This window comes from Miniopterus schreibersii (genome assembly GCF_964146895.1).
Source record: "Miniopterus schreibersii genome assembly, chromosome: Y".
Taxonomy (NCBI): Eukaryota; Metazoa; Chordata; class Mammalia; order Chiroptera; family Miniopteridae; genus Miniopterus; species Miniopterus schreibersii.
The window spans coordinates 707034-730561 of NC_138120.1; the positions used below are offsets into that span (position 1 = coordinate 707034).

General features: G+C 47.5%; 1 protein-coding gene and 1 long non-coding RNA gene across 4 annotated transcripts; one reads left to right on the plus strand and one right to left on the minus strand.

Moving 5' to 3' along the window:
- Nucleotides 1-1069: 1069 nt before the first annotated feature.
- LOC308551975 lies at nt 1070-17463 on the plus strand. Of its 2 annotated transcripts, XR_013998081.1 has the most exons (4): nt 1070-1213; nt 2599-2679; nt 14638-14753; nt 15771-17463. It is a non-coding gene; the product is annotated as an uncharacterized lncRNA (long non-coding RNA). The 2 variants fall into 2 exon arrangements; XR_013998082.1 differs by lacking the exon at nt 14638-14753.
- Nucleotides 6457-16801, minus strand: LOC308551971 (uncharacterized protein). Of its 2 annotated transcripts, none has more exons than XM_081126899.1 (2): nt 16661-16801; nt 6457-10115 (listed from the first exon to the last, which is right to left on the minus strand). In XM_081126899.1, the coding sequence occupies exon 2, from the start codon at nt 10009-10011 to the stop codon at nt 8053-8055; it is 1959 nt and encodes a 652-aa protein (XP_080983025.1). In that variant the 5' UTR covers nt 10012-10115; nt 16661-16801; the 3' UTR covers nt 6457-8052. The 2 variants fall into 2 exon arrangements, with proteins under 2 accessions (XP_080983025.1, XP_080983026.1); XM_081126900.1 differs by lacking the exon at nt 16661-16801 and adding an exon at nt 12530-12802 and having other exon boundaries at nt 7574-10115.
- Nucleotides 17464-23528: the final 6065 nt, after the last annotated feature.

The following is a 23528-nucleotide window of genomic DNA, read 5'->3' on the forward strand; positions in this document are numbered from 1 at the left end:
CATATAGCAGATGCCCAGAAATGCCCCGGGAGCCCTTTTCTGTTTAAAACTTGACTTGAAATGGGGTCCCCTTTCCCACCCTCCCCTCTCTGATGGTAATGCCTGGGCACCTGTGTTTAATAACGGAGGGTCCCTGTTCTTGTTTTCCGAGCCTACATTTTCAGTTCGGGGACTTCCGTGACATCTTAGGAGCATTATAAGCACACGTCTGGTGCAGGATCTGGCATAATGTGGGAGTTTAATAAATTGTAATTGGCCAATTCATAATTCAATTATGTAACCATATAAGAATATGTTATATAAGGATATACTATATAAATATATAAAATTATATTAAGTATTATGTGTAAACTGTAACATTTTTATTTTTAAATTTTATGGTATCAAAAATAAATAGCACATAGAACATGAGAATAGGAAACACTTAAAATAGCATATGTTTAAATTGCATTATGGTCTTCTATATAAACACATAAGAATGTAATGCAACCTGGAGGGAAATGTCTAATCTAGACAATCAAGACGTAATAAATAATTAAAGTAATTAATAAATGCTTGGTTCTATAGTAAATAATTTAAGTGCTATAGCTGAATTAGCGATGATGGATCACCAATCACCATATGTAATAAATGAAGTAATTCATAGGTGCATGGCTAGGTAATAAAAATGTATGATTAGATTGTAGGATGTATGGTAAATTAACATGCATAATAAAATAAACAGAGGAGTGGATAGTAAAGAATTTGCAGGGAATGCATATTGCTGTGTTACACACGATTATCATCATAATTTAGGTGCCTGCGCCTTAAAGCGGACGGGCGCCCCCTCCGGCCGCCGCCCGCACTTGGGGGCAGGTGTTCGCTTGACCCTGGGGGAGGCGGGGCGCACTCGCGCACGCGCAGTGCAGAGCCGGGTCCGGCCCGCCTCCTCCCGGGCCCGCGCCGGAAGTCCCGCCTTAGGGGCGGGGCCGTGCCGGGAGGAGAGCCCTGGAGCCGCCGCGCGGCCGCTTCCGCCGGCCCCGAGCGCCGGAAGCGGAAGTGCGTCACAGGGCCGGGCAGCGGCAGGGCCAGCGGCGGCGCGGCGCGTCAGGGGCGCATCCGGCGGACGGGGTCGGCTCCGGACGAGAGGCCGCGCCTGCCGGGGTCGTCGGGGGGCGCAGCGAGCTGGGGCCAGGGCGGCGGCGTCGGGGGACGCAGACGGTGCCCCGAGCCGGTGAGCGCCCCCTCCCGCCGGGGCCGGGGCCGGGGCCGGGGGCGGGGCCGCGAGGCGTCGGGGTCTCTGGGGCGCCGGAAGGGGCCGCGGTCCGGGGGCGCCGGGAGGGGGCGAGGGCGGGGAGTCATTGGGGGGCCAGCAGGGGACGAGGGTCGGGGTCTGCGGGGCGCCGGAGGGAGCGCGGCCCGGGGTCTCTGGGGCGCCGGAAGGGGCCGGGTGCCGGCGTCTGTGGGGCGCCGGAGGGAGCGAGGGCCGGGGTCTCTGGGGCGCCGGAAGGGGCCGCGGTCCGGGGGCGCCAGGAGGGGGCGAGGGCGGGGAGTCATTGGGGGGCCAGCAGGGGACGAGGGTCGCGGTCTGTGGGGCGCCGGAGGGAGCGCGGGCCGGGGTCTCTGGGGCGCCGGAAGGGCCCGGGGTCGGCGTCTGTGGGGCGGCGGAGGGAGCGCGGGCCGGGGTCTCTGGGGCGCCGGAAGGGCCCGGGGCCGGCGTCTGTGGGGCGGCGGAGGGAGCGCGGGCCGGGGTCTCTGGGGCGCCGGAAGGGGGCGAGGGCGGGGAGTCTTTGGGGGGCCAGCAGGGGACGAGGGTCGGGGTCTGTGGGGCGCCGGAGGGAGCGCGGGCCGGGGGCGCCGGGAGGGGGCGAGGGCGGGGAGTCATTGGGGGACCAGCAGGGGACGAGGGTCGGGGTCTGTGGGGCGCCGGAGGGAGCGCGGGCCGGGGTCTCGGGCGCCGGAAGGGCCCGGGGTCGGCGTCTGTGGGGCGCCGGAAGGGGCCGCGGGCGGGGAGTCATTGGGGGGTCGGGCCCGAAGTATGCTCCAATCCCGTAGAAAAGAGAAATGACTGTTTACAGGGCTTACGTGGAATTTAAACTAGCACACAGATAGTTTTCACAGTGGTGTTGCCAATTTTATGGAAGAATTAACCAGGCCATTCATCTCGGCTATAGAAGAGGAACGTTCCCTTCTAAAGATGAAAAGATAGACCTTTGGTATTTCTGCACAAGAGCCTCTTGCAAAGCACAAGACCCACCCTAAGTATAAACCTGGCCAAAACCCCTCGGAGAATACTTGGCATGACCAGAGCCAGCGCAGAAGGAAAACCAAGTCATAGGCTACTTCTGTGCTCTTTCAGAGCCTATTTGAAATAGCTGAGAAAATACTCAATTACAGAAATACCAAAGTGTTTGGTATTACGAAAACATATCAAAACGTTCACCATAGCGGCTGGCTAATAATATTACGAATGGTGGAATTTTCTTAATTTTTCTTTGTTGGTGTTTATCTGTATATTCCAAATTTTCTACAGTGAGCATATAAAAAATAACTGAGTAAAAATGTTCGTTGTCTCCTATATTAAAAAAAAAATCTTTCCATATTTTTCTGTCTTGAAAGCTTCTTTCATGGATACTAGAATGAAGTTCAGAGCGCATGAGCAGAGATGAACGAAGTCTTCATGATTTCTGGACATGGAATGTAAGTTGACCTGAATGAATTTTTAAATAAGAACCCTCCTGAGCAGCATGAGTTTTGATTGGAAGAATGGGAGCATGAACTTGGAGTCATGTTTGGTTTTGTTGAGACCCCAGAGATATCTTGTTGAGTCTTTCATGCAAATCTAAATGTTTAGGCTCAGCTTATCTGCGAAGTCTTAAGTAAATATATACATGTATATGTATGATGTTAGGTGAAAGAGATAGCAAAGTAAGGAGGTTTTCTGAGGAAGGCATACTTACTGGAATGGCCCATGCTGCTGCCCAAATGCAAAAATATGTGATTATCTTCGTTTTCCTTAGAAATATTAGTTAATGGCTGTTTTTTTAAAAAAAGAATAGCACAAAATTACTTATAGAGCAAAAGATAATAACCACAGTAATGGATTATTTCATTTGTAAGCATTTGCCTTCTTCCTGGGCACGGAGTATTTATCGAACATGAGAAGGTGGCTGTCAAGACTCAGTGTTCCAGAACACCCTGGAGTGGTCCTAGAGACATACCTAGAGTGGTCACGGAGACATATGGGCATCATCAGGCTCGGCGCCAATGGAGCCACCTAGACTCTTTCTGCCTCTGCCAGTGAAGGGGAACAGCCACGTAGCCACAAAGTCATAACCATAACTTTGTCCTTCTGCTGTTCCTGATGGTAATAATCTCTCTCTTCTGAATAGTTTTAATCAAGTGTTAACTAATTGTGCTAAGACCGTGTTTAAAAGATGAAACACTTATCATGGGCTCTTCTAGACTGTAAGGGACAGACGAGAGGGAGCCTAGGCTAATGGAAAGAACATGGCGTTTGGATTTAGGGTCCTGGATTAGAATTCTACCTTTGCTACTTGCAGTGTGAGTTTGAGAAATGTAAGGATTTTGTTAAGCCTTGTTTCCTCCATCTGAGATAATAATACCTGCACTTAAGGATTACCCCAACTATCTAAGCAGAAAGATCTTCTCTGAGAAGCCTTCTCTGGCCCCATTTCAGAGGGCATTTGGTGTCTCTTTTTTGCACACATCAGCTTCTGCATACCTCATGGCTAGTTTATTGTACTGTTTTCAAATAGCCTGACTACTTACACGTTCCCCTGCCCTACTGAAAGCTCCTGAGACCCAGGAGCATGTCTTAGTGATCATTGTAGTCCAATCCATAGCACAGAAAAACACTTTTCATGAATATTGTTGATTAATAAATACTTATTAGTGTAAGCAATACCTGGCACTGTCCTGGGTTTGTAGCAATCTCTTAATAAATTATAGCAATTACTATAAGGGACTTCTAAATATATGATCCTTTATTCCTGTTAGACTCACATTCAGAAATGGTCTAATATACATTTTGATACCTTGGAATAGACATCATATAGTCCATGTGAATCAAAAATTTAAATTCCTATTTACTGCAAATTGGATTGCTTGATGTAATGATACCATTACTATAGAAAGGAAGGAAAGTTTTACTCCTATTTCATGAACTCCCACTTGGTTTATAGATTAAAATACTGTGTGTTATAAAATAGCCTTTATTGAATTTTGTGTTGATAGTGGAAACATAATAAAATCTCAGTAAGTTATTTGCATTTCTTCACAGGAGAGAGGACACAGTTCCAGGGAGAGAAAAAAGTGGGGGGCAGGAGGGAGCTGTCCAGTTTGGCTCAGTGGTTAGAGCATCCGCCTGCGAACCTAAGGGTCTCAGGTTCTATTCCAGGTCAAGGGCACATACCCCAGGTCAAGGGCATGTACCTCAGTCAGTGCTCGTGTGAGAGGCAACCAATCGATGTGTCTCACTCAAATCAATGTTTCTCTCTCTCCCTCTCTCTCTCTCTCCCTCCCTTCCACTCTGTAAAAATCAATGGAAAAAAATATCGTTGGGTGAGGATTTTTAAAAAGGGGGACAGGACTTACTCTTGTAGCTGTCCAGCAGAAAGTCAAAACCTCCTTCCAAAATACTGTAGATTAAAAACAAGACTGAGGTGAGCTCAGGACAAGTATAATGCAGAGCTCTGGGCATAGATGTTGAAAGGTAGCTGTTTAGTAAGCAAGGGTTATACCATACTTTGTAGTCCCCAACCTAATTATTACATAGACTTTGCAGAAGGCCAGTCTACACTGTGATTTGGAGGAGCCATGGTATCCTGGAAGGTACCTGTAGTGAAGGCCAGGGTTATGTGCAGCCCATTTCTAAGCTGCAATCCAGAAATCTGGCCACATTAGCTCCCTTTCAGATCCACTCCAGAGCAATTGCACGATGCCCTGTGGTGCTTGTCACTGTCTCCACAAGTAGGTAAATGGCTCAAAAGACTCCTATAGAAATGGCCTCAGTTTTGTCAGCCTGAAAGCAGAGGCTTAAGAATTGTCTGAATCCCCTTTAGATTATTTCCTGTATTTAACAATTACCTAGTTAATTTGGACAAATTTTTAAAAGGCAAAAAGCAAAGCCTAATTAAAGCCCTGTTTAAAAGCCCATGCTGGATTTTTAAAATCCGAGTTATCTGATTTCTTATCGAAACCTACCAAAGCAACCAGAGAATTATCAAATTTCCACCTCAGTTTGCCAATTTTTTAGTAACATGTCTTTCATTTTTCAAACCTATCCTATTGTAAAATGGAAAAGGAGTGGGACAGAAGTAAAAATCTCTAGCTATCCTAAGTAGAAGTGTTTTTAATACAGCTTTTAAAACCCTAATGTCAATTGGCCAAAAAATTAGTTTTTTAGGTCAAATGTTGATTTTTTTTTTTTTTTTTTTTTTTTTTTTTTTTTTTTTTTAGGGACTAAGAAGTTATATGGAAACTGTGATTCATTCATTCATTCAACAAACATTTGAAGGCCTAACGTGGGCCATATACTGAGTCCTAGAGACAGACATAAGCCCTATGACTGACTGGATTAGGCTTTGAAATAAATGTAATATGATGTGTTAAATCAAGTTCATGTTTATTTCTTAATAGAGTCAGTGTTTAAAGGTTACTGTTGTTACTATTTAAAAGAGAAGCAGCTCTGGCAGGCGGCTCGGTTGGTGCGGCTTCGTCCCGCGCACCCGAAGGCTGTGAGTTCAGCCCTCGCTCGAGACTGATTGATGTTTCTAACCCTCTCTCCCTTCCGCTCTCTCTGAAATCAATAAAAATATATTGTTTTAAAAAACAGTAAAATAATCACATTGTGTATAGCAGACCTCCATGTGTTCTAAAAGGGGAGCATATGTGCTTATATGTGTATAGAATATTTCTGGAAAGTTGCAAAGGATATAAGTAGTGGGAATTGCCTCTAGAGAAGAGAAATATAGTACTGGGGGTCTGGGATGATGGAGATGTAATTTTTTTGAGATTTAATATTTTTGTATACCTTTTTAGTGTTTGAATTTTTTATTTTATGTACATACATAGATTAATTTTTCAATTAAAAAGTTAATTTTTAAACATATGATAGACGGAGGAAGTACTTGCAAACTCATTAAGATAAAGGGAGATTTCCTTGTGAACAGTCATATAGATAGATGTTTATTATAACACCAGAATTCATTATCTCTTTCATTTACATGTCGTGTACAACTTATAAAGTTTCACATCCACTGCCTGAGTGAGTGCTCATCACAACCTGTTGAAATAGGTGGGACAAATACTAGAAACCACACTTAAATTTAAAAAACAAAACAAAACAAAACCCTGAACCTTAAAGGAGTTCAAAATCTAAAGCATATTTTCATGAAAGAAGTTTGTAGCGATTTACATGACTGTGATAATTTGAAATCCTGAAATTTCACAGTATTTTGAGCTATCGAGTAGTTTATGAGTAGCAGTATCGTTAAAGCCTTCAGAAACATTCCTTGCAATATTGATCTCTTAACTAATAAACTCTTGCTTACAGGAGGAAGGAAGCAGAAAAAATAACCTATTGAAACTCTTTGTGTAAAATATGCCTAATCTTAGAATATAAATTGTCAACTAATACCTGGTTGAAAATTAACATTTAAAAAGTTGCATCCAAAACTTTGCTATATAGATGTTTACCTTTGAACTAGAAAAACCTAAAATAATTGCCTAAATGGAAAAAGAAGGAAATGACAAATCATTGCTACTAAACCTTAAAAACATACCCTAAAGTTTTATGGCTATAGTTATTATATCTCCCAGTGTCCCCGGGCAGTTTGACTTACACCTCCTGTCCCCAAGTAATTATTGATAGCACCCCTATTATTACTCAAAGGTGTCCTAGTTTGAGTAATAAAGTATATCTCCACCCTATGAAATCGCATAGTCTAGACTCATTCATCTTTGAGATCCTCACATTCTAGCGTTTGGGCTTCATCTGGAAACTAAAAAGTACCCTTATTTATACAAAGGCTCATGAAGGGTCCCCGCTCAGATTTTAGCTGCACATATGGCTCAAATAAAAAAGAGTAGTTTCCAAGCACTTCCCACTAGCAACTGTTGGCTTTATTAAAGGGACTAATAGTGAGAAGAGAGTCTCAAGGTCTGATCTGGAAATTTTGGTTTGTGGGGGTTTAAAAGTGAAATGTGAACTAAGTTGGATTTGGTGAGACAACTGATTTCACTAAACAGAGTTCAAAAACTGAACACCACCCCACCCCCACCCCGAGTCCTTCATTCGTGGCTTCCTTTATTTATTAATATTTGGAGAGTGGCTACTAGAGGCGAGACACTGTTCTACGCACTACATCAGTTTTGTCAATAGTTTGGGGGACTTCCTGCTAAATTTCCAGTGGTTTGCAGGAATGTTATAGTAGGTATCAGTTTTGTGTAATTCAGCCTCTGAATTCCTCTCTCACACTCTAGGATTTCCCTAATTTGGAATTACTCTATTCAAAAATTACTAAGGTTATTCCCAGAAAGGTTAAATTATTGCTGCTTTTTTATGTTACAGGTGCACTTCTTAGAAAAAGTAAATGAATTAGTAGCCAAGCTGGATACAGTAACAGCATCTTTTACTCAGCAGTGAGCAGACCATCTATTCAGAAAATGTAATTACCCGAAAGGTGAAGGCAAAGCCACACTTGTTTATAAAAAGTATTCACTTGCCACATCCTCTAAAGCACTTGGCATTTCGATTGAAGGTATCGTGTAGAACGTGATTACTTGAGGTGTCTGCGTAAGTATTAAAGACTTCAGTTGTTCCTTTATGTTCAGATTTGCACTGGAGCAAAATCTTTTCAGAATGTTTCGAGCACGCGTGTGCCGAAGGCGGAACATTCAGGTTTCCCTCTGAGGGAGGGGGCCTTGGACTGAGCCCGCCAGTGCGGCTTCGTTCCCCGTTGCTGCGGATGTTTGCGGGTCTTCTGGTTCTTGCTCCCCTCTCCTCCTCCCCCGGAAATCTGTATTTCGCTGTCACTATCACTGTCACTATCACTTCCACTGATTTGCTGTCACTATCTGATTTCCTGTCACTATCTGCTTTCCTGTCACTATCTGATTTCCTGTCACTATCTGCTTTCCTGTCACTGTCTGATTTCCTTTCACTATCTGCTTTCCTTTCACTGTCTGATTTCCTGTCGCTATCTGATGTCCTTTCACTATCTGATTTCCTGTCACTATCTGCTTTCCTTTCACTATCTGATTTCCTGTCACTATCTGCTTTCCTTTCACTCTCTGCTTTCCTGTCACTATCTGCTTTCCTGTCACTATCTGCTTTCCTGTCACTATCTGATTTCCTGTCACTATCTGATTTCCTGTCACTATCTGCTTTCCTGTCACTATCTGCTTTCCTGTCACTATCTGCTTTCCTGTCACTATCTGCTTTCCTTTCACTATCTGCTTTCCTGTCACTATCTGATTTCCTATCACTATCTGATTTCCTGTCACTATCTGATTTCCTGTCACTATCTGATTTCCTGTCACTATCTGATTTCCTTTCACTGTCTGCTTTCCTGTCACTGTCTGCTTTCCTGTCACTGTCTGCTTTCCTGTCACTATCTGCTCTCCTATCACTATCTGCTTTCCTGTCACTGTCTGCTTTCCTTTCACTGTCTGCTCTCCTGTCACTGTCTGCTCTCCTGTCACTATCTGCTCTCCTGTCACTATCTGCTCTCCTGTCACTGTCTGCTTTCCTTTCACTGTCTGCTCTCCTGTCACTATCTGCTCTCCTGTCACTGTCTGCTCTCCTGTCACTGTCTGCTTTCCTGTCACTATCTGCTTTCCTGTCACTATCTGCTCTCCTATCACTGTCTGCTTTCCTGTCACTATCTGCTTTCCTGTCACTATCTGCTTTCTTATCACTATCTGGTCTCCTGTCACTATCTGCTCCCCTGTCACTATCTGCTCTCCTGTCACTATCTGCTTTCCTGTCACTATCTGCTTTTCTGTCACTATCTGCTCTCTTGTCACTACCTGTTCTCCTGTCACTATCTGATATTTCCTGTCACTACCTGATTTGCTGTCACTACCTGATTTGCTGTCACTACCTGATTTCCTGTCGCTATCTGATTTCCTGTCGCTATCTGATTTCCTGTCGCTATCTGATTTCCTGTCGCTACCTGATTTCCTGTCGCTACCTGATTTCCTGTCGCTACCTGATATCCTGTCGCTACCTGATTTCCTGTCCCTACCTGATTTCCTGTCGCTACCTGATTTCCTGTCGCTACCTGATTTGCGGTGACTACCTGATTTGCCGTGACTACCTGATTTGCCGTGACTACCTGATTTGCCGTGACTACCTGATTTGCCGTCGCTACCTGATTTGCCGTGACTACCTGATTTGCCGTCACTACGTGATTTGCCGTGACTACCTGATTTGCCGTCACTACGTGATTTGCCGTCACTACCTGATTTGCCGTCACTACCTGATTTGCCGTCACTACCTGCTTTCCTGTCACTATCTGATTTCCTGTCACTATCTGATTTCCTGTCACTGCTCTTGCTGCTGTCACTGCTGTCACTGCTGTCACTACTACCACTGCTGTCTGACTTATGTTTGCTTGTGTCTGAGATGCTATCATCACTCCCGTTGTCGCCATTGCCATCACTGTCACTATCATTAGCATCTGATGTGCTGTCACTGTCCTCATCTTCTCCTTCCGAGTCATTGTCATTGTCGTTATCTCTTGATTCATCAGAGTTATAAGATGCATCTCCTCGGCTTCTGCTGCTGTTGTCTCCTTCAGAATTGGCATCATCATTGCCATTAGACTCGTCGCTGCTGTTGGGATCATCTCCTTGCATGGATTCACGGTCAAGCTCATAACTGTCATATCCATCACCGTTACTGTCACTGTCTGTTTGGCTGTGTTCAACCTGATTTCCAGGTTCTGTTTTCTGACCAGGTTCTTGCATGCTGTCAGCCTCTCCTTGTGTCCTTCTGTTGCCCATAATCACTCTATGTTGTCCTTACTCTCTTTATCACCATCGACTTTCCCAGCTTCTTTGGTAATATTGTTTCTGTTGCCACCACTGGGACCTTCTATTTCTGTTCCCTATAGAACAATGGATAAAAGAATGATTAAGTCGTAAATGTTATGCTGAAAATCGCATTGGTCTGAGGAAAAATGACTGAGGAAAGTGACCAGAGAAACAGAAGTTTAGCTTCCAGTACTTCAGAAACATGTTAGTGAAAATGTGCTGTATTCAGCACTTGAAAATGCTCTAATGTTTAGGTTATAACAACCCATCCACATTTATACCCAGTAGGAACTTTTATAAACCATTACATGGTGCAGCCATTATTTAGCATAGGAAGACTTTTCTAGAATTGTGACCAAGTTTTCAGAAATGTCTGATTTTTTTAAATTGTTCTATATCAAAGTCTAGTACGGACTCTGGCTTTCCCATCAAATATTCAAGTAATTTAGGTACAAAAATACATGACTGCTTGTCATGATTATGTTTGTGCTACCATTAGTAGGTGGAGGGGAGAATTTAAACTGCCATTTAAAAAAACCCACTTCACAAACTAACTTATCTTGGCTCTTCTCGTTAGTACTTGGCTTTGATTCTTGGGTAATTCCATTATCCACACTATTATTTTCTCTGAGACTGGGTTTTTGGATGTCCTCTATTTGGGGGCTATCATTTTCTTCTGGAATACCATCGGAATCCTCCTCACTCTTGGAGACATCGTCTCCATCCACATCATGGGGATCTTCTTTGTCCTCAGGACTGTCTTCACCACTAACTGAATTTTGGCCTAAGCTAGTATCATTGTCATCTTCTTTTACATGACTCTGACCCTCCTGGCCCTTGCTGTTATCAGTGCCCTCTTTTCCATTTCCTGATTCTTCATCTTCATGATCACCAGAGCCCCCGTCTTCACCCTCATCTGCTCCATCCCCGCTAGGGCTCCCATCAGAATTATCTAGGCCAGCATCTTCTCTATCGCAAGCCCCCGGTGTTACAGCTGCCTCCTCATGACCGTTTCTCTCACCTTCTTTCTGAGGTGTTATTTCACTTGTTTCACTCTCATTTCTACAGGAATTCCCATCTGCTCCACCCTCCCAGCCTGTACTATTACTGCTTCCAGATACTTGATGTTCATCTTCTTTAACAACAGTGCCATTCTCACTCTGACTTGCATCTCCAACATCCCCACTTTTCAAATTCTCATCAGCATTTCTATTAATATTGCTCCTCTGTGCTGCTCCAGTATTGTCAATAGTGCTTACTTGTCCCCTAATATCATTGGATGTGGTACTCTCTTCTTTTCCATGTATCCCATCATGACCATATGTTTCTGGTTTTCCTATGCCCCCATTCTGATCTTTATGATTCGGAAAATCCCCTAAACATATCCAGTCCCCTGTATTTTCCGTGTGAAATAGATCACCTGCCCCACAGAGGCACAATGACTTGGTGGGGACCAGCCTGGACTGCAGGGCTATCAAGATCGGGGTTCAAGTCCCAAGTCTGTCCAGGGGGAACTGGGGGGCTTTACACAGGAGCCTCCTGCTTTGAGCCCAGTTTCCACCTTGAACAAATTTTCACAAGCTGGGGACTTTTGACAGTGGAAATTTATTCCCTCACAGTCCTGAAGGCCACATGTCCAAAATCAAGGTGTCGGTAGGGCTGGTTGCTTCGAGGGGAAGGTTTAATGGATAAGTGAGACCTTTCTTTAAGATGATAAATTGTGGGTTAAAATGAGACCATCAAGGGAGAAGCATTTGGGGCAAATGTGGTTAACTTTTCCATCCATCTACTCATGTATCCATCTGTCATCTATCTATCATCTATCCATCTACCTATCATCTGTCTATCTATCATCATCTATCACTTTTACCTATCAATCTAATCTTATCCTTTCTCTAGACTTTCCCATCTCTGCCTCTGTCTCCATGTGGCTTCTCCTCTGTGTCTGTGTCTCCCCTTCTGTCTCTCTCTTTAAAAACAACAACAAAAACATATTTTTACTGATGTCAGAGAGAGGAAGGGAAAGGGAGAGAGAGAGAAACATCAATGATGACAGAGAATCATGGATCGCCTGCCTCCTACATGCTCCCACTTGGGATTGAGCCTGAAACCTGGGCATGTGCCCTGACCGGGAATTGAACCGGTGACCTCCTGGTTCATGGGTCGATGCTCAACTAGTGAACCACGCCGGCTGGGCCTCTTCTCTCTCTTACAAGGACCCTGTGATTGGATGTAGGGCCACTCTGACTCAGGATGACCTCATCTCAGATCCTCAACTTCATCCCATCTGCAAAGACCCTCTTTCCAAATAAGAACCCACTCTGATGTTCTGGGTGGACAAGAATTGGGGGGACATACTTTTAACACAAAATGTAGGAACTAATCACTCAGAAGACTATGTGAGGGCTTAAATGGCATTATCAGCACACTTTGTGTGGCCTGTCACAGGTGAAAGTTGTTAATACATTGATTGATTGCCGTCACTTACATAAAAGTCAGGTTGGACCTAGGTGAGGCCGAACCCTCTGGGGTAGGAAGTCATGGGGTCAGGTGAAGCAAAAGGCCTTGCTGCACTCTCCGAGCAAGGACCAGGGTCATCCCTGTCCTCTTCAACTCTTCTCTCTTTGCAAATTGCCCCATGGAAACCATGCAGCAGTTCCTCAATGGAACACACAGTTGTTATGCGGCCCAGCAATTCCGCTCCTCAGTAGAGCCCAAGAGAAATGAAAACATACATCCATGCAGAAACACGTACACCTGAGTTCACGGTAGAATTAGTCACCATTTCCAAATTGGAAGCAACCCAAGTGTCTGTTCATGGGTGGCTGGATAAACAGCATGGGGTCCATCCATTCGATGGAATATTACACAGCCATGAAAAAGAGTGAAGCTCTGCCACAGGCTGCAACATGGATGGACCTTGAACACGGGGTGTTCAGTGAAAGAAGCTGGACACAAAAGGCCACACAGTGTCTTTTTCTATGTATAAGAAACATCCAGAACAGGAAAATCCACAGACAGAAAGTGGATTAGTGGTTGTCAGGGGCTGAGAGAGGGAGATGGGAGGGAGGGGTGATGACTTAACAGGGACAGGGCTCCTTGGTGGTGGGGATTAAAATGTTCTGGAACCAGGCAGAGATATTGGTTGCACAACATGGTGAATATGCTAAATGCCAGTGAATTATACACTTTGCAAGGTTGATTGTATGTTGTGCAGAAACTATACCTTATTATTATTATTATTTTTAATGCCTCAAATTGCAAGGAGAAACGTAAAAACATTTCTGCTTTAGTTCTCTGAGTCTTCGTCGGCCCCTTTAACCATGCACTCCTGACTCCCTGGCAGCTGCACGTTCTGCGGTTTCCACCCCTTAGTCTCGGCCTTGTCCGTGTCCCTCAGGTCACTAGAGGTGGCTGCCCACATCGTCTGGTCTGTGGCCACCGTGGCCCATTGAATCTCAGGCAGGACTCGGGTCAGGAGGAAGGGGTGGATCTTCCATCCCCGCCGTCCTCAACATCCTCACAGATGACATCACGCTCCCATCCAGGAAGCCAGTGTTGACGGACCCGAGGTCCCCGGGGGCTCATACTGTTCTTGCTCCCTTATTTCCCAAAGCCCACAGGCTCTCTTCCTGGCATCGGGACCCTGGACGGGACGTGGACACCTCGGGCCAAGAGTTTCTCGAGCCCTTGGACTGCACCTCTCCCCTCCTTGCACCTGTGTCACTGTCAATGTGTGTACATGTTTTAGACTAGGACTGTCCTGGGAAGACACTCCTGACAAATGGGGAAACTGAGGCACCCGAGGGTTCCCGAACTCAAGCCCCGAGCTTTTTGTTGTTTGTTGTTGTTAATCCTCACAGGAGGATATTTCTTTTCCTATTGATTCTTAGAGATAGTGGAAGGGAGGGAGGGAGGGGGAGAGAGAGAGAGAGAGAGAGACGTCAATGTGAACGCGACACATCAACTGGTTGCCTCCTGCATGCACCCCAACAGGAGCCCTGGATCGAACCTGCAACCCAGGTACGTGTCCTTGACTGGGAATTGAACCAGCAACCTTTCAGTGCCCAGCCTGATGCTCTAACCACTGAGCAACACCGGCCACCTTTTATCTGTCCTGGTTGTCCCTAAAGTGCAAAACTGTCCTCACTTGAGGTCATCCACCTTGATAAGAAGACGTGTAAAATGTGGCTCTGAGGACAACTCAAAAGAAATGGAGAAAAGAGAAGGTCTCAGCAAGATTCCCACGGGCTATCTGGGGCTGGACAGCAGAGCCCCCCAGGGACCCCTCGGCCTGCCTGGGTCATGACCTGTGGAAGTGGAGTGGCCTGGCGAGGCTCCCAGATACATTCTACCCAGGAGGGAAGCAGTGAGTGGCCATGAGTCAAAATCTGGGCAATTGTCCCAGCTTGGTGTCAGGCAAGGAGAGTGTGCTGGTCCCCTCCCTCTGAACTGTTGTCCACCTGGCTGAATGCCCACACCAGTGGGACCGACTCCCAGACGCCTGTTTTCCTGCCCAACAACCCCCTCACCCCCCTGCGCCTGTGTGTTCCTTGGGAATGCATGGCCACCCTTCCCCTTCCTGTTTCCTGCCAGGACAGCGTTCATGCCAGACCTCTCCAAGAAAGTGTGCACGTACACACAGCATTGCACCAGGATTGCTGGCGAGGACCCTCCCCTTCAGGCCAGGCATGGGTCACTGCCGTCCTGAGGTTAGAGCTGGACACACAGGATGGTCTTGATAAAAGAAACACAATACTTTTTGAGTAAGTGTGGAGTGAGCGAATGAATGAATGGATGAGTGCATGACACCCAGGGTGATGTCCATAAGTGCAGAGAGAATGCATGAATGACACCCAGGATGACATCTATATATGCAGAGTGGATGGATAGATGGATGGATGGATGGATGGATGGATGACACCCAGGATGACATCCATAGATGCAGAGTGAATGGATGAATGCATGAATGAATGGATGGATGACACCCAAGATGACTTCCATAGATGTAGAGTGAACGAATGAATGAATGGGTGGGTGGATGGATGGATGACACCCAGGATGACTTCTATAGATGCAGAGTGAATTAATTAATGGATGGATGGAAGACACCCAAGATGACTTCCATAGGTGCAGAGTGGATGGATGGATGGATGATGGATGACACCCAGGATGACATCCATAGATGTAGAGTGAATGAATGAACAAAAGAATGAATAAATGGATGGATGACATCCAGGATGACATCCATACGTGCAGAGTGAATGGATGGATGGATGGAAGGATGACACCCAGATTAACGTCCATATATGTAGAGTGGATGGATGGGTGGGTGGATGGGTGGATGGGTGGATGGATGGATGGGGATGGATGGATGGATGGATGGATGGATGGATGGATGGATGGATAACACCCAGCATAACATCCATATATGTAGAGTGGATGGATGGATGGATGGGATGGATGGATGGATGGGGGGATGGATGGATGCATGACACCCAGGATGATGTCCATAGGTGCAGAGTGAATGGATGAGCGAATGCATGCATGAATGAACAGAAAGAAGACGGCTGTGTTTTGGGGTCCATCCCCCCTTCTGCGCCCAGCACTCCTCCCTCTCCTGGATCCTCCCCCTTCAAGCTGTGTGGTCCACAGGACTGTCAATCACACAGGAGTAGGCGTGTGGCCCATGCTTGACCAGTCACAGTGCTCCCCCTATCTGTCCACAGGGATTGATCCAAGGGGTGGTCCTCGGACCCTAGCAGAGCCCAACAGAACCTTCAGGAGCTGTGACTCGGGGGTGCTGAGAAAAAAGTATCTATTTTCTCTTTTTCTGAGAAGATAGGGGGCCAGGGGATGCCTGGATCCCTCTTTCCCTCCACACAGAACGAGTGACCCTACCTCAAAAGACACTAAAGCCTGAAGCTACAGGAGACAGAGAAACACGGAGCTAAACCAGAGAGCAAGAGACAGAGAAGGGGAGCCGACAACCACTTCAGCTCCTGGATCAAGCCATGCCTGAAGCTGCACCGAGATTCCTAATTATCCGATTGGACAGTTTCCACGCCAGCGTGAGTCAAGTGTCCATTGCTTGCCAGCAAAAGTGTTACAACTCACCCACTCAGAGCAGGGGTGCCCCGAGTCGGCAGACAGAATTCCAGAGGAGGCACCCACAAAACCCACACTTTCTGTCTGGGCAACACGCGACAATTCCACCGCAGCCACGTGCATGAGGCACCCCACACCCCACTCCGCCCGTCTCCAGATATGGATCTTAGACCAGTTTCTTAACTCATGCTATTTCCTGGTTCAACATCTCGAGATGTGTAAGAATGTTTTTGTTTTTTCCCACAGCAGCCTCCACCATCGCCGGCACCCCCACTCGCATCTGAGGAGTCCCTTGCAGACCCCGTGTTCTCTCCGCGTGTCCCACAAACACCCTTGCAGGACTTTGGGGGGCCCGGGTTAAAATAGCACAAGGCGTTGAACTGAGCTGAGCTGCACCCTGCCCCAATTAAACAGCATCTTTAAAACAAAGAGACTTCCCTCACCCCTGGGTGTGCCTTGCCCCCCCGGGCACACTGTCCTCCCTGCCCCCCCCATCTCATGAGTGACTTACAGTTGGGGTCCTGAGTGAGCTGACCCGGTGAAGCTGGTCTGAGCCGGACGGCGGGGACCCTCACTGTGGCACAGAGGAGACGGGCCCTTCAGGGGAAGCTGCAGACAGGAATGGAGCCAAGATCCAGCTCCCCGCCCTCCTGGGGATCCTCTGGCCCGTCCCCCAACCGGACACACGCCGATGACACAGTCTCCAACCCTACAGGGACCCTATGGGGCCTCTTCTAACGGCACCCTGTCATCTGCAGGTTTAATTAAACGCACAAAGGTTGTGAAACCCAGAGCCGCAATGGATGGGAGAGGTTCCTCTGTTTCCAGATGGGCCCCTGCGGGCACAGAAGGTCACTGGAGCCGGTTTTACATAAGTTTTTTACAATACATTTGTTTAAAAAAAACAAAAAACCAACACGTTATTAAGAAATTAAAAGAAATTAAGTGTCACCTCAGTATATGCAGGAATCATTTCCTGAGGGTGAGTTTAGGATGAGACCATGTAATGAAGTTTTAAGCACGACTTTCGATGACTATCTTATTAATTAATATTATTATATTTTTATTATTTGTTAATCCTCACAGGAGGATATTTTTTCCATTGATTTTTAGAGAGAGGGAAGGGAGGGAGAGAGAAAAACATCCATGTGAGAGAGACACATGCATTGGTCGCCCCCCACACCTGCCCCGACCGGGGGCAGGAATCGCACCTGCAACCCAGGTACATGCCCTGGAATCGAACCCAAGACCCTCCAGTGTGTGGCCCATGCTCTAATCACTGAGCCATACCAGCCAGGACTAAATTTATTTTTTTTTAAATATTTATGTTCAGATGAAGTATTGAAAAACTGATTAGATTGTCATTCAAATGCTCTCTATTGTCAGGGAAGCAGCTGGACTGTTATATATTTGCTAAGATTTCCCTTCGCACGGGCTGAGTTTTACCGTGTTGAAGCCCTAAACCCCAGGACCCCGAGGAACCAGCCCTGCCCACGCCTGGATCTCGGACGTCCAGCCTCCAGGACCGGGAGGCGATTGTCTGTGGTTGAAGCCGCCCGCAACCTGTGGCAGGCCTGCCACACTAACACACTGCTCATTCTGCAATTAGGGAAAAATAAATAAAATAAAATTAGGAAGAAACATTGTATAACAATCAATCGCAACAGTATAACAAAGACTCACAGTGTAACCAGTATTATCACATAAGTTATTATGGATACTGTAACGAATTATTAAACTACATATTAACCCAAATCTTTTTTAAAAATTGTAACAAAACTAACAACAAAAAGCTTTGCTAACATCCACAGAAATCAAAATATAAAACCTCAGCCTTCTCTCTGTCTCTTTTTTTTTTTTTTTAACTTTAGGGGCAAATGACTTCAGAAGAGTGTAGAGCCCCGGCCAGAGTGGCTCAGTGGTTAGAGCGCCGGGGCCATGAGCACGGAGGGGTCCCAAGTTCGATTCCTGGTCAAGGACACGAACCTGGGGTTGCGGGTTTTATTCCTGGCCCCGGCGGGGGCTGGGGAGGGAAAAGGGGGGAGTTTCGGTTTCATGGGGACAGAGTTTCGGTTCAGGACCGTGACCAAGTCCTGGAGATCATATAGATAAATTTAAAAAACAACAACACCCAAAATGAAGCCCTTTGCCCTTGGCAAGGAAAAGAGGAATCTGTGGATTCCTGAGTCACTTTTCGGACGGCTGTGCACAGAGACAATAGGGCGCTGCCCACACAGACGTGGGTTTTTCTGCTCAGGGGCAGCCCCAGCGATGGGACATGTTCCCGGGAGCCCGGTGGCCCCGTGAAATCACGCACAACACAAAGGGAGGCAGGAGGGACAGAAGCCAATGCGGGTGGGGACTTTTTAGGTTCAGGAGCAGCTGGGAATTTTCAGGCCAAGCCAAGTTCCTAGGAAGCTCTTGGTGACATCTCGTAACCAGGAGAAGGTGACTTGTGTGTCTGGGGTCCGTCCCCTGGCCAGCGCCCTCTGAGTCTCCGCTCAGAGCTCAGCTCCCTCCCCGTGGGCCCACAACGACTGTGACACGAGGACCCATCCCCAGGTTCTGTGTCCGAGTCTGGCCTCCCGGTGACATTCGCCTGGACACACCCAAGCTAGACGGTTGTCAGCTGCGGCCACCAGCTGCCCGGGTTTCTGGGGACCAGGGATTTTCCAGGAGATGGGACTTTCAGCGCTAAACCGGGAGAGTCCCCAGGATCTGAACCCGAGCCCAGTCTGCTCTTTCGCGGCTCGTGGCTGATTTTGGTTCTGTCCTGTGGCAAGTGGGGATTTTCAACGCTGACCTTTCTTTCTTTTCTTTTTTTTTTTGACTTTTAAAAAAAATATTTTATTGATTGATTTCCGAGAAACGAAGGGAGAGGGAGAGAGAGAGAGAAACGTCAGTGATGAGAGAGAGAGTCATGGATCGGCTGCCTCCTGCTCGCCCCCTACTGGGGATCGAGAGCACAGCCCGGGCCTGTGCCCTGACCGGGAATCGAACCGTGACCTCCTGGTTCATAAGTCGACGCTCAGCTGCCGAGCCACACGGGCCGGGCTAGCTTTCATTTTTATATTTGGAAGTAAACTCATCTAATAGGCTGGCGGTGGGGGCAACCACCCAGTGAGTGTAACATGCATAGAAAATAAATGTGCGGACACCTATTCTTATGCCGCCCCCCCCCCACTTCTGACACAGAGTTTGTGTCGGTGACAAAGGGACAAACCCCACTAGGGGCTGGTTCCTCTTTCTATCCAGCCTCAGGGGACCCTGACTGCTTCCCCTACACAAGACCTTCTGGAAATGCCCGGCCCTGCTGACCCCTCCCCCTCGTCCCTCCAGCCCCCACCTGCTGTCCCTTCCTGAGCCAGCCGCCTCCCCAGCTGGCCCTGCAGAAACGAGGCCACAGGGGCAGCTGAATGGTGGCCCCCTAAACACATAGGTCCTGACCCTTGGAACCGGGGAATGAGACTTTATCGGGAAACAGGGTGTCTGCAGATGGGGTGACGTGAAGGATCTGAGATGAGGTCGTCCTGGGTCAGGGGGGCCCGACGTCCAAGGACAGGGTCCTTGTAAGAGACAGAAGTGGAGACAGACACAGAGGGGAAGCCACGTGGAGATGGAGGCGGAGACGGGAGGGAGGCGGCCACCAGCCCGGGGATGCCTGGAGCCCCAGGAGTTGGGAGAGGCAGGAAGGACCCTCCCCTGGGGCCTAGGGAGGAAGCTCAGCCCTGGGACACTTGGATCTCAGACGTCTGGTCTCCAGGATGGAGACAGAACAAATTTCTATTGTTTTAGGCCGCCCAGTTTGAGGTCCTTTCTTAAGGCCGCCCTACAGCATGAGCACAAAGGCCTTTTTCTGGGCCTTCTAAAATAATAACTTCAGGACGGACAGCTAATATGTTTTAAGGGATGCAAATATGTTTCAACGCACCGTGAATTGTTATTTAAAAAAAAAAAAAAAAGCATCTGCCGGGGACCCTTTTTGAAGGTCTAAGGTAAAAAGTCTGCACTCTGGGGGTTTTAGAAACTGCGACATCATTTAAATAAGCCACGGAGGAGGGAGGGAGGAACTCTGTTTAAAGACTGGGGGGGGTATCACCCTGGCCGGTGTGGCTCAGTGGTTAGAGCGTCGGCCTGGGCACCGAAGCCTGGAGGGTTTGATTTCAGGTCAAGGGCATGCACCTGGGTTCCAGGTTCAAACCCGGGCCCCAGTCAGGGCTCGTGTGGGAGGCAACCCATCGATGTGTCTCCGTCACATCCATGTTTCTCTGTCTCTCTCCCTCCCTCCCTCCTTTCTACTCTCTGTAGAAATCAATGGAAAAAAATATCCTTGCGTGAGAATTAGCCAAAAAAAATTTTTTTTTAAATCCTCAAACTTGCATTCTGTCCACTCATTTGTTCCCAGCATCCCGTGTGCCCTGCACGTTGGACTCTTTTGTTTGCCCCGTTTGAAACCGTTGGAGCCAGGAGAACAAAAGCAGGTGTGTGCATTCACACGTGGACAACTGTTTCAGTTCCGTCACCCTCAGGGCCTCTGCGCTAACAGGTTTCTCCTGAAGAAAGGGTCGTCGGGATCCAGATTGAGCTGATTTCCCCCCATTCCCCCTGCCCGGGGTGGCTCAGTGGTTAGAGGGTCAGCCCTCGGACCACAAGGGTCATAGGTTCGATTCCCCTGTCAAGGGCATGTACCTGGGTTTTACAGGTTCGATCCCCAGGCCCAGTCGGGGCGCATGTGGAGGCAACTCATCAGCGCCTCTCTCTGTCTCTCATATCCGCATTTCTGCCTCTGTCTCTCCCCCTCCCTTCCACTATCTCTAAAAAGTCAATGGAAAAATATCTCGGTTAAAGATTAACAAATATATCTTTCTTGATTTCAGAGAGAGGAAAGGAGAGGGAGAGAGAGAGATAGAAACATCAATGATGAGAATCATTGATCGGCTGCCTCCTGCACGCCCCTGACTGGGGATCGGGCCTGCACCCCGGCCTGTGTCTTGACTGGGAATCGAACCCCGATCGCCTGGATCGTAGGTCGACGCTCAACCGCTGAGCCACGCCCGCCTGGGCTCCTTATGAATTTAATGAAAGGCGACCTCCATACGGTTCGTGCACCTGTGAGTCACGCCCCAGCCGTCAACAGGGGTGTCTGCAGAAGTGGGACACGGAAGCCCCTGGGTTTGCGGAACCTGGGTTGAATATTAAGACGGGTGTTTCCGTTGTTTGGGGGTTGCTGGGTAGACGGGACAAAGTAAGATTTATTTTGGACTGGGACTTGCTTTTCTCCTGTTCACCCAACATTCGAAAATTTGCTTAAGTTTGATTTGAACTGTAAAGGATTTGGATGTGGAGATGTAGTGGGTCTGAATGGTGATTTTTAAAAAAAATTTTTTTAATTGGTTTTTAGAGAGAGAGGAAGAGAGAGAGAAACATCAATGATGAGAGAGAGTCATGGATCGGCTGCCTCCTGCACGCCCCCTGCTGGGGATCGAGCCCCCAACCCAGGCATGTGCCCTGACCGGGAATCGAACCCGGATCTCCTGGTTCATAGGTCGATGCTCAATCCACTGAACCACACCAGCTGGGCTGAATGGTGATTGTTTTAAAACCAAGTGTGGACAGGGACCCCTCCCCTTATATGGTCTTTGTTGCCCTGGGCATCCCAATTTGAAGACTCCAGCTGTCCCCAATTTTTGTGCAAGGATGGAAGGAAGGGATAGCCCAGGACCCAAGGGGAGGGGCAGAGTGCAAAATCAATTCTTGACAGAATTGTTCTGATTTTTGTGTGATTGGAAATGCATGTTGGTGGACTCAATAATCTAGAAAGAAAACATACATTTTTTTTCTGGATTTTTCGGAAGGGAGGCCTTGGTCCCAGGAGGTGGGGAGAAACGATTTCAGAGCCTCAGGAGCTCTGTTCATAACAGAACAGTCCTGGATGGAATCCATTCCAGATAAATGACATCTCCTGGGGACCAGTCTTACCGGGAAGGTCCCCTGTTCCTGACCCACCAGCTCTAAACCCACAGACACTGATGCCCTGGCCAGTGTGGCTCAGTGGTTAGAGCATCAGCCCACACAACGAAGGGTCACAGGTTCCATTCCCGGTCCAGGGCACGTACCTGGGTTGTGGGTGATCTCCACTCTTACCTTCATCATTTCCCTCCTTTTGCCGCCTTTCAATTTCACCTAGAAAGATAATTTGTTCTAGATTCTTGAGATGGAATCCTGAGCCAGAGATTTGCAGTATTTCCTGCTGTCTAACCGATGCGGCCCAGGCTACGAATTTTCCTGCATTCACGGCTTTGGTCTCGCCCCACACAATTTGATTTCATATCTCCATGATCATCTGTGAGAGTTTTCTGTGGCTGCCGCATCACGTGAGAGACATGCATGGATTGGCTGCCTCCCGCATGCGCCCCGAAAGGGGGCTTGGGATCAAACCCGCAACCCTAAGCATGTGGCCTTATCTGGAATCGAACCCAGGACCCTTCAGTCTGAGGGCCGACTCTCTAACTGCTGAGCCACAGCAGCCAGGGCCATTGGTTGGTTCTTATATGTTCCCGTACTGGAGATCGAACCTGCAACCTTGGCGTACCAAGACGACGCCCTAACCGACGGAGCTATCCTGCCAGGGCACAATGTCCCATATCTAAATTGGTAATCTTGCCCGGCCGGGTGTGGCTCAGCGGTTGAGCGTCGGCCTAGGATCCAGGCGATCGGGGTTCGATTCCCAGTCAGGGCACATGCCCGGGTTGTGGGCTCGATCAGTGACTCTCTCATCATTGATGTTTCTGTCTCTCTCTCCCCCTCTCCTTTCCTCTGTCTGAAATCAATAAAGATATATGAAAAATTAAAAAATAATAATAATAAATAAATAAATAAATAAATAAAAGCTTAAAAAAACTAAATAAATAAATTGGTAATCTTTTGTTGTTCACAAGTTCACCCACTGGTTGTTTCCCTAACCAGGCATCTCTTTATTATGTGGCTTTCTTCCTCAATTAATTACATCAGAATTCCCCTCCGGTGCCTGGCGTGTGTCTGCGCTGTAGGCTGCTAATGACCACAGATGTGTGCTTCTGCCGGTACAAAATTTCACACCCCAGCCTCTTACAACAAGGTGTCGGGGGCCTTTGGGTAGAGAAAGGCTGGGTTTCCTGGGTGATGTGGAAGCCAGACGGGTGATCATCGCAAAACCGATAAGATCACGAGAAGTTTGATTTCTATCTCCCCATGAACAGGGTGACACGGATCCCATGACAGGGTTTCCTGTTTATCTTGGGGTCTGCGTGACCGAGTGCAATATTGGCTCGGTGCTTTTCCCGAAGATTGCCGAGGTGGGGGACTGAGACGTCCGGCCGCTCTGTCCTCGTACAAATCTC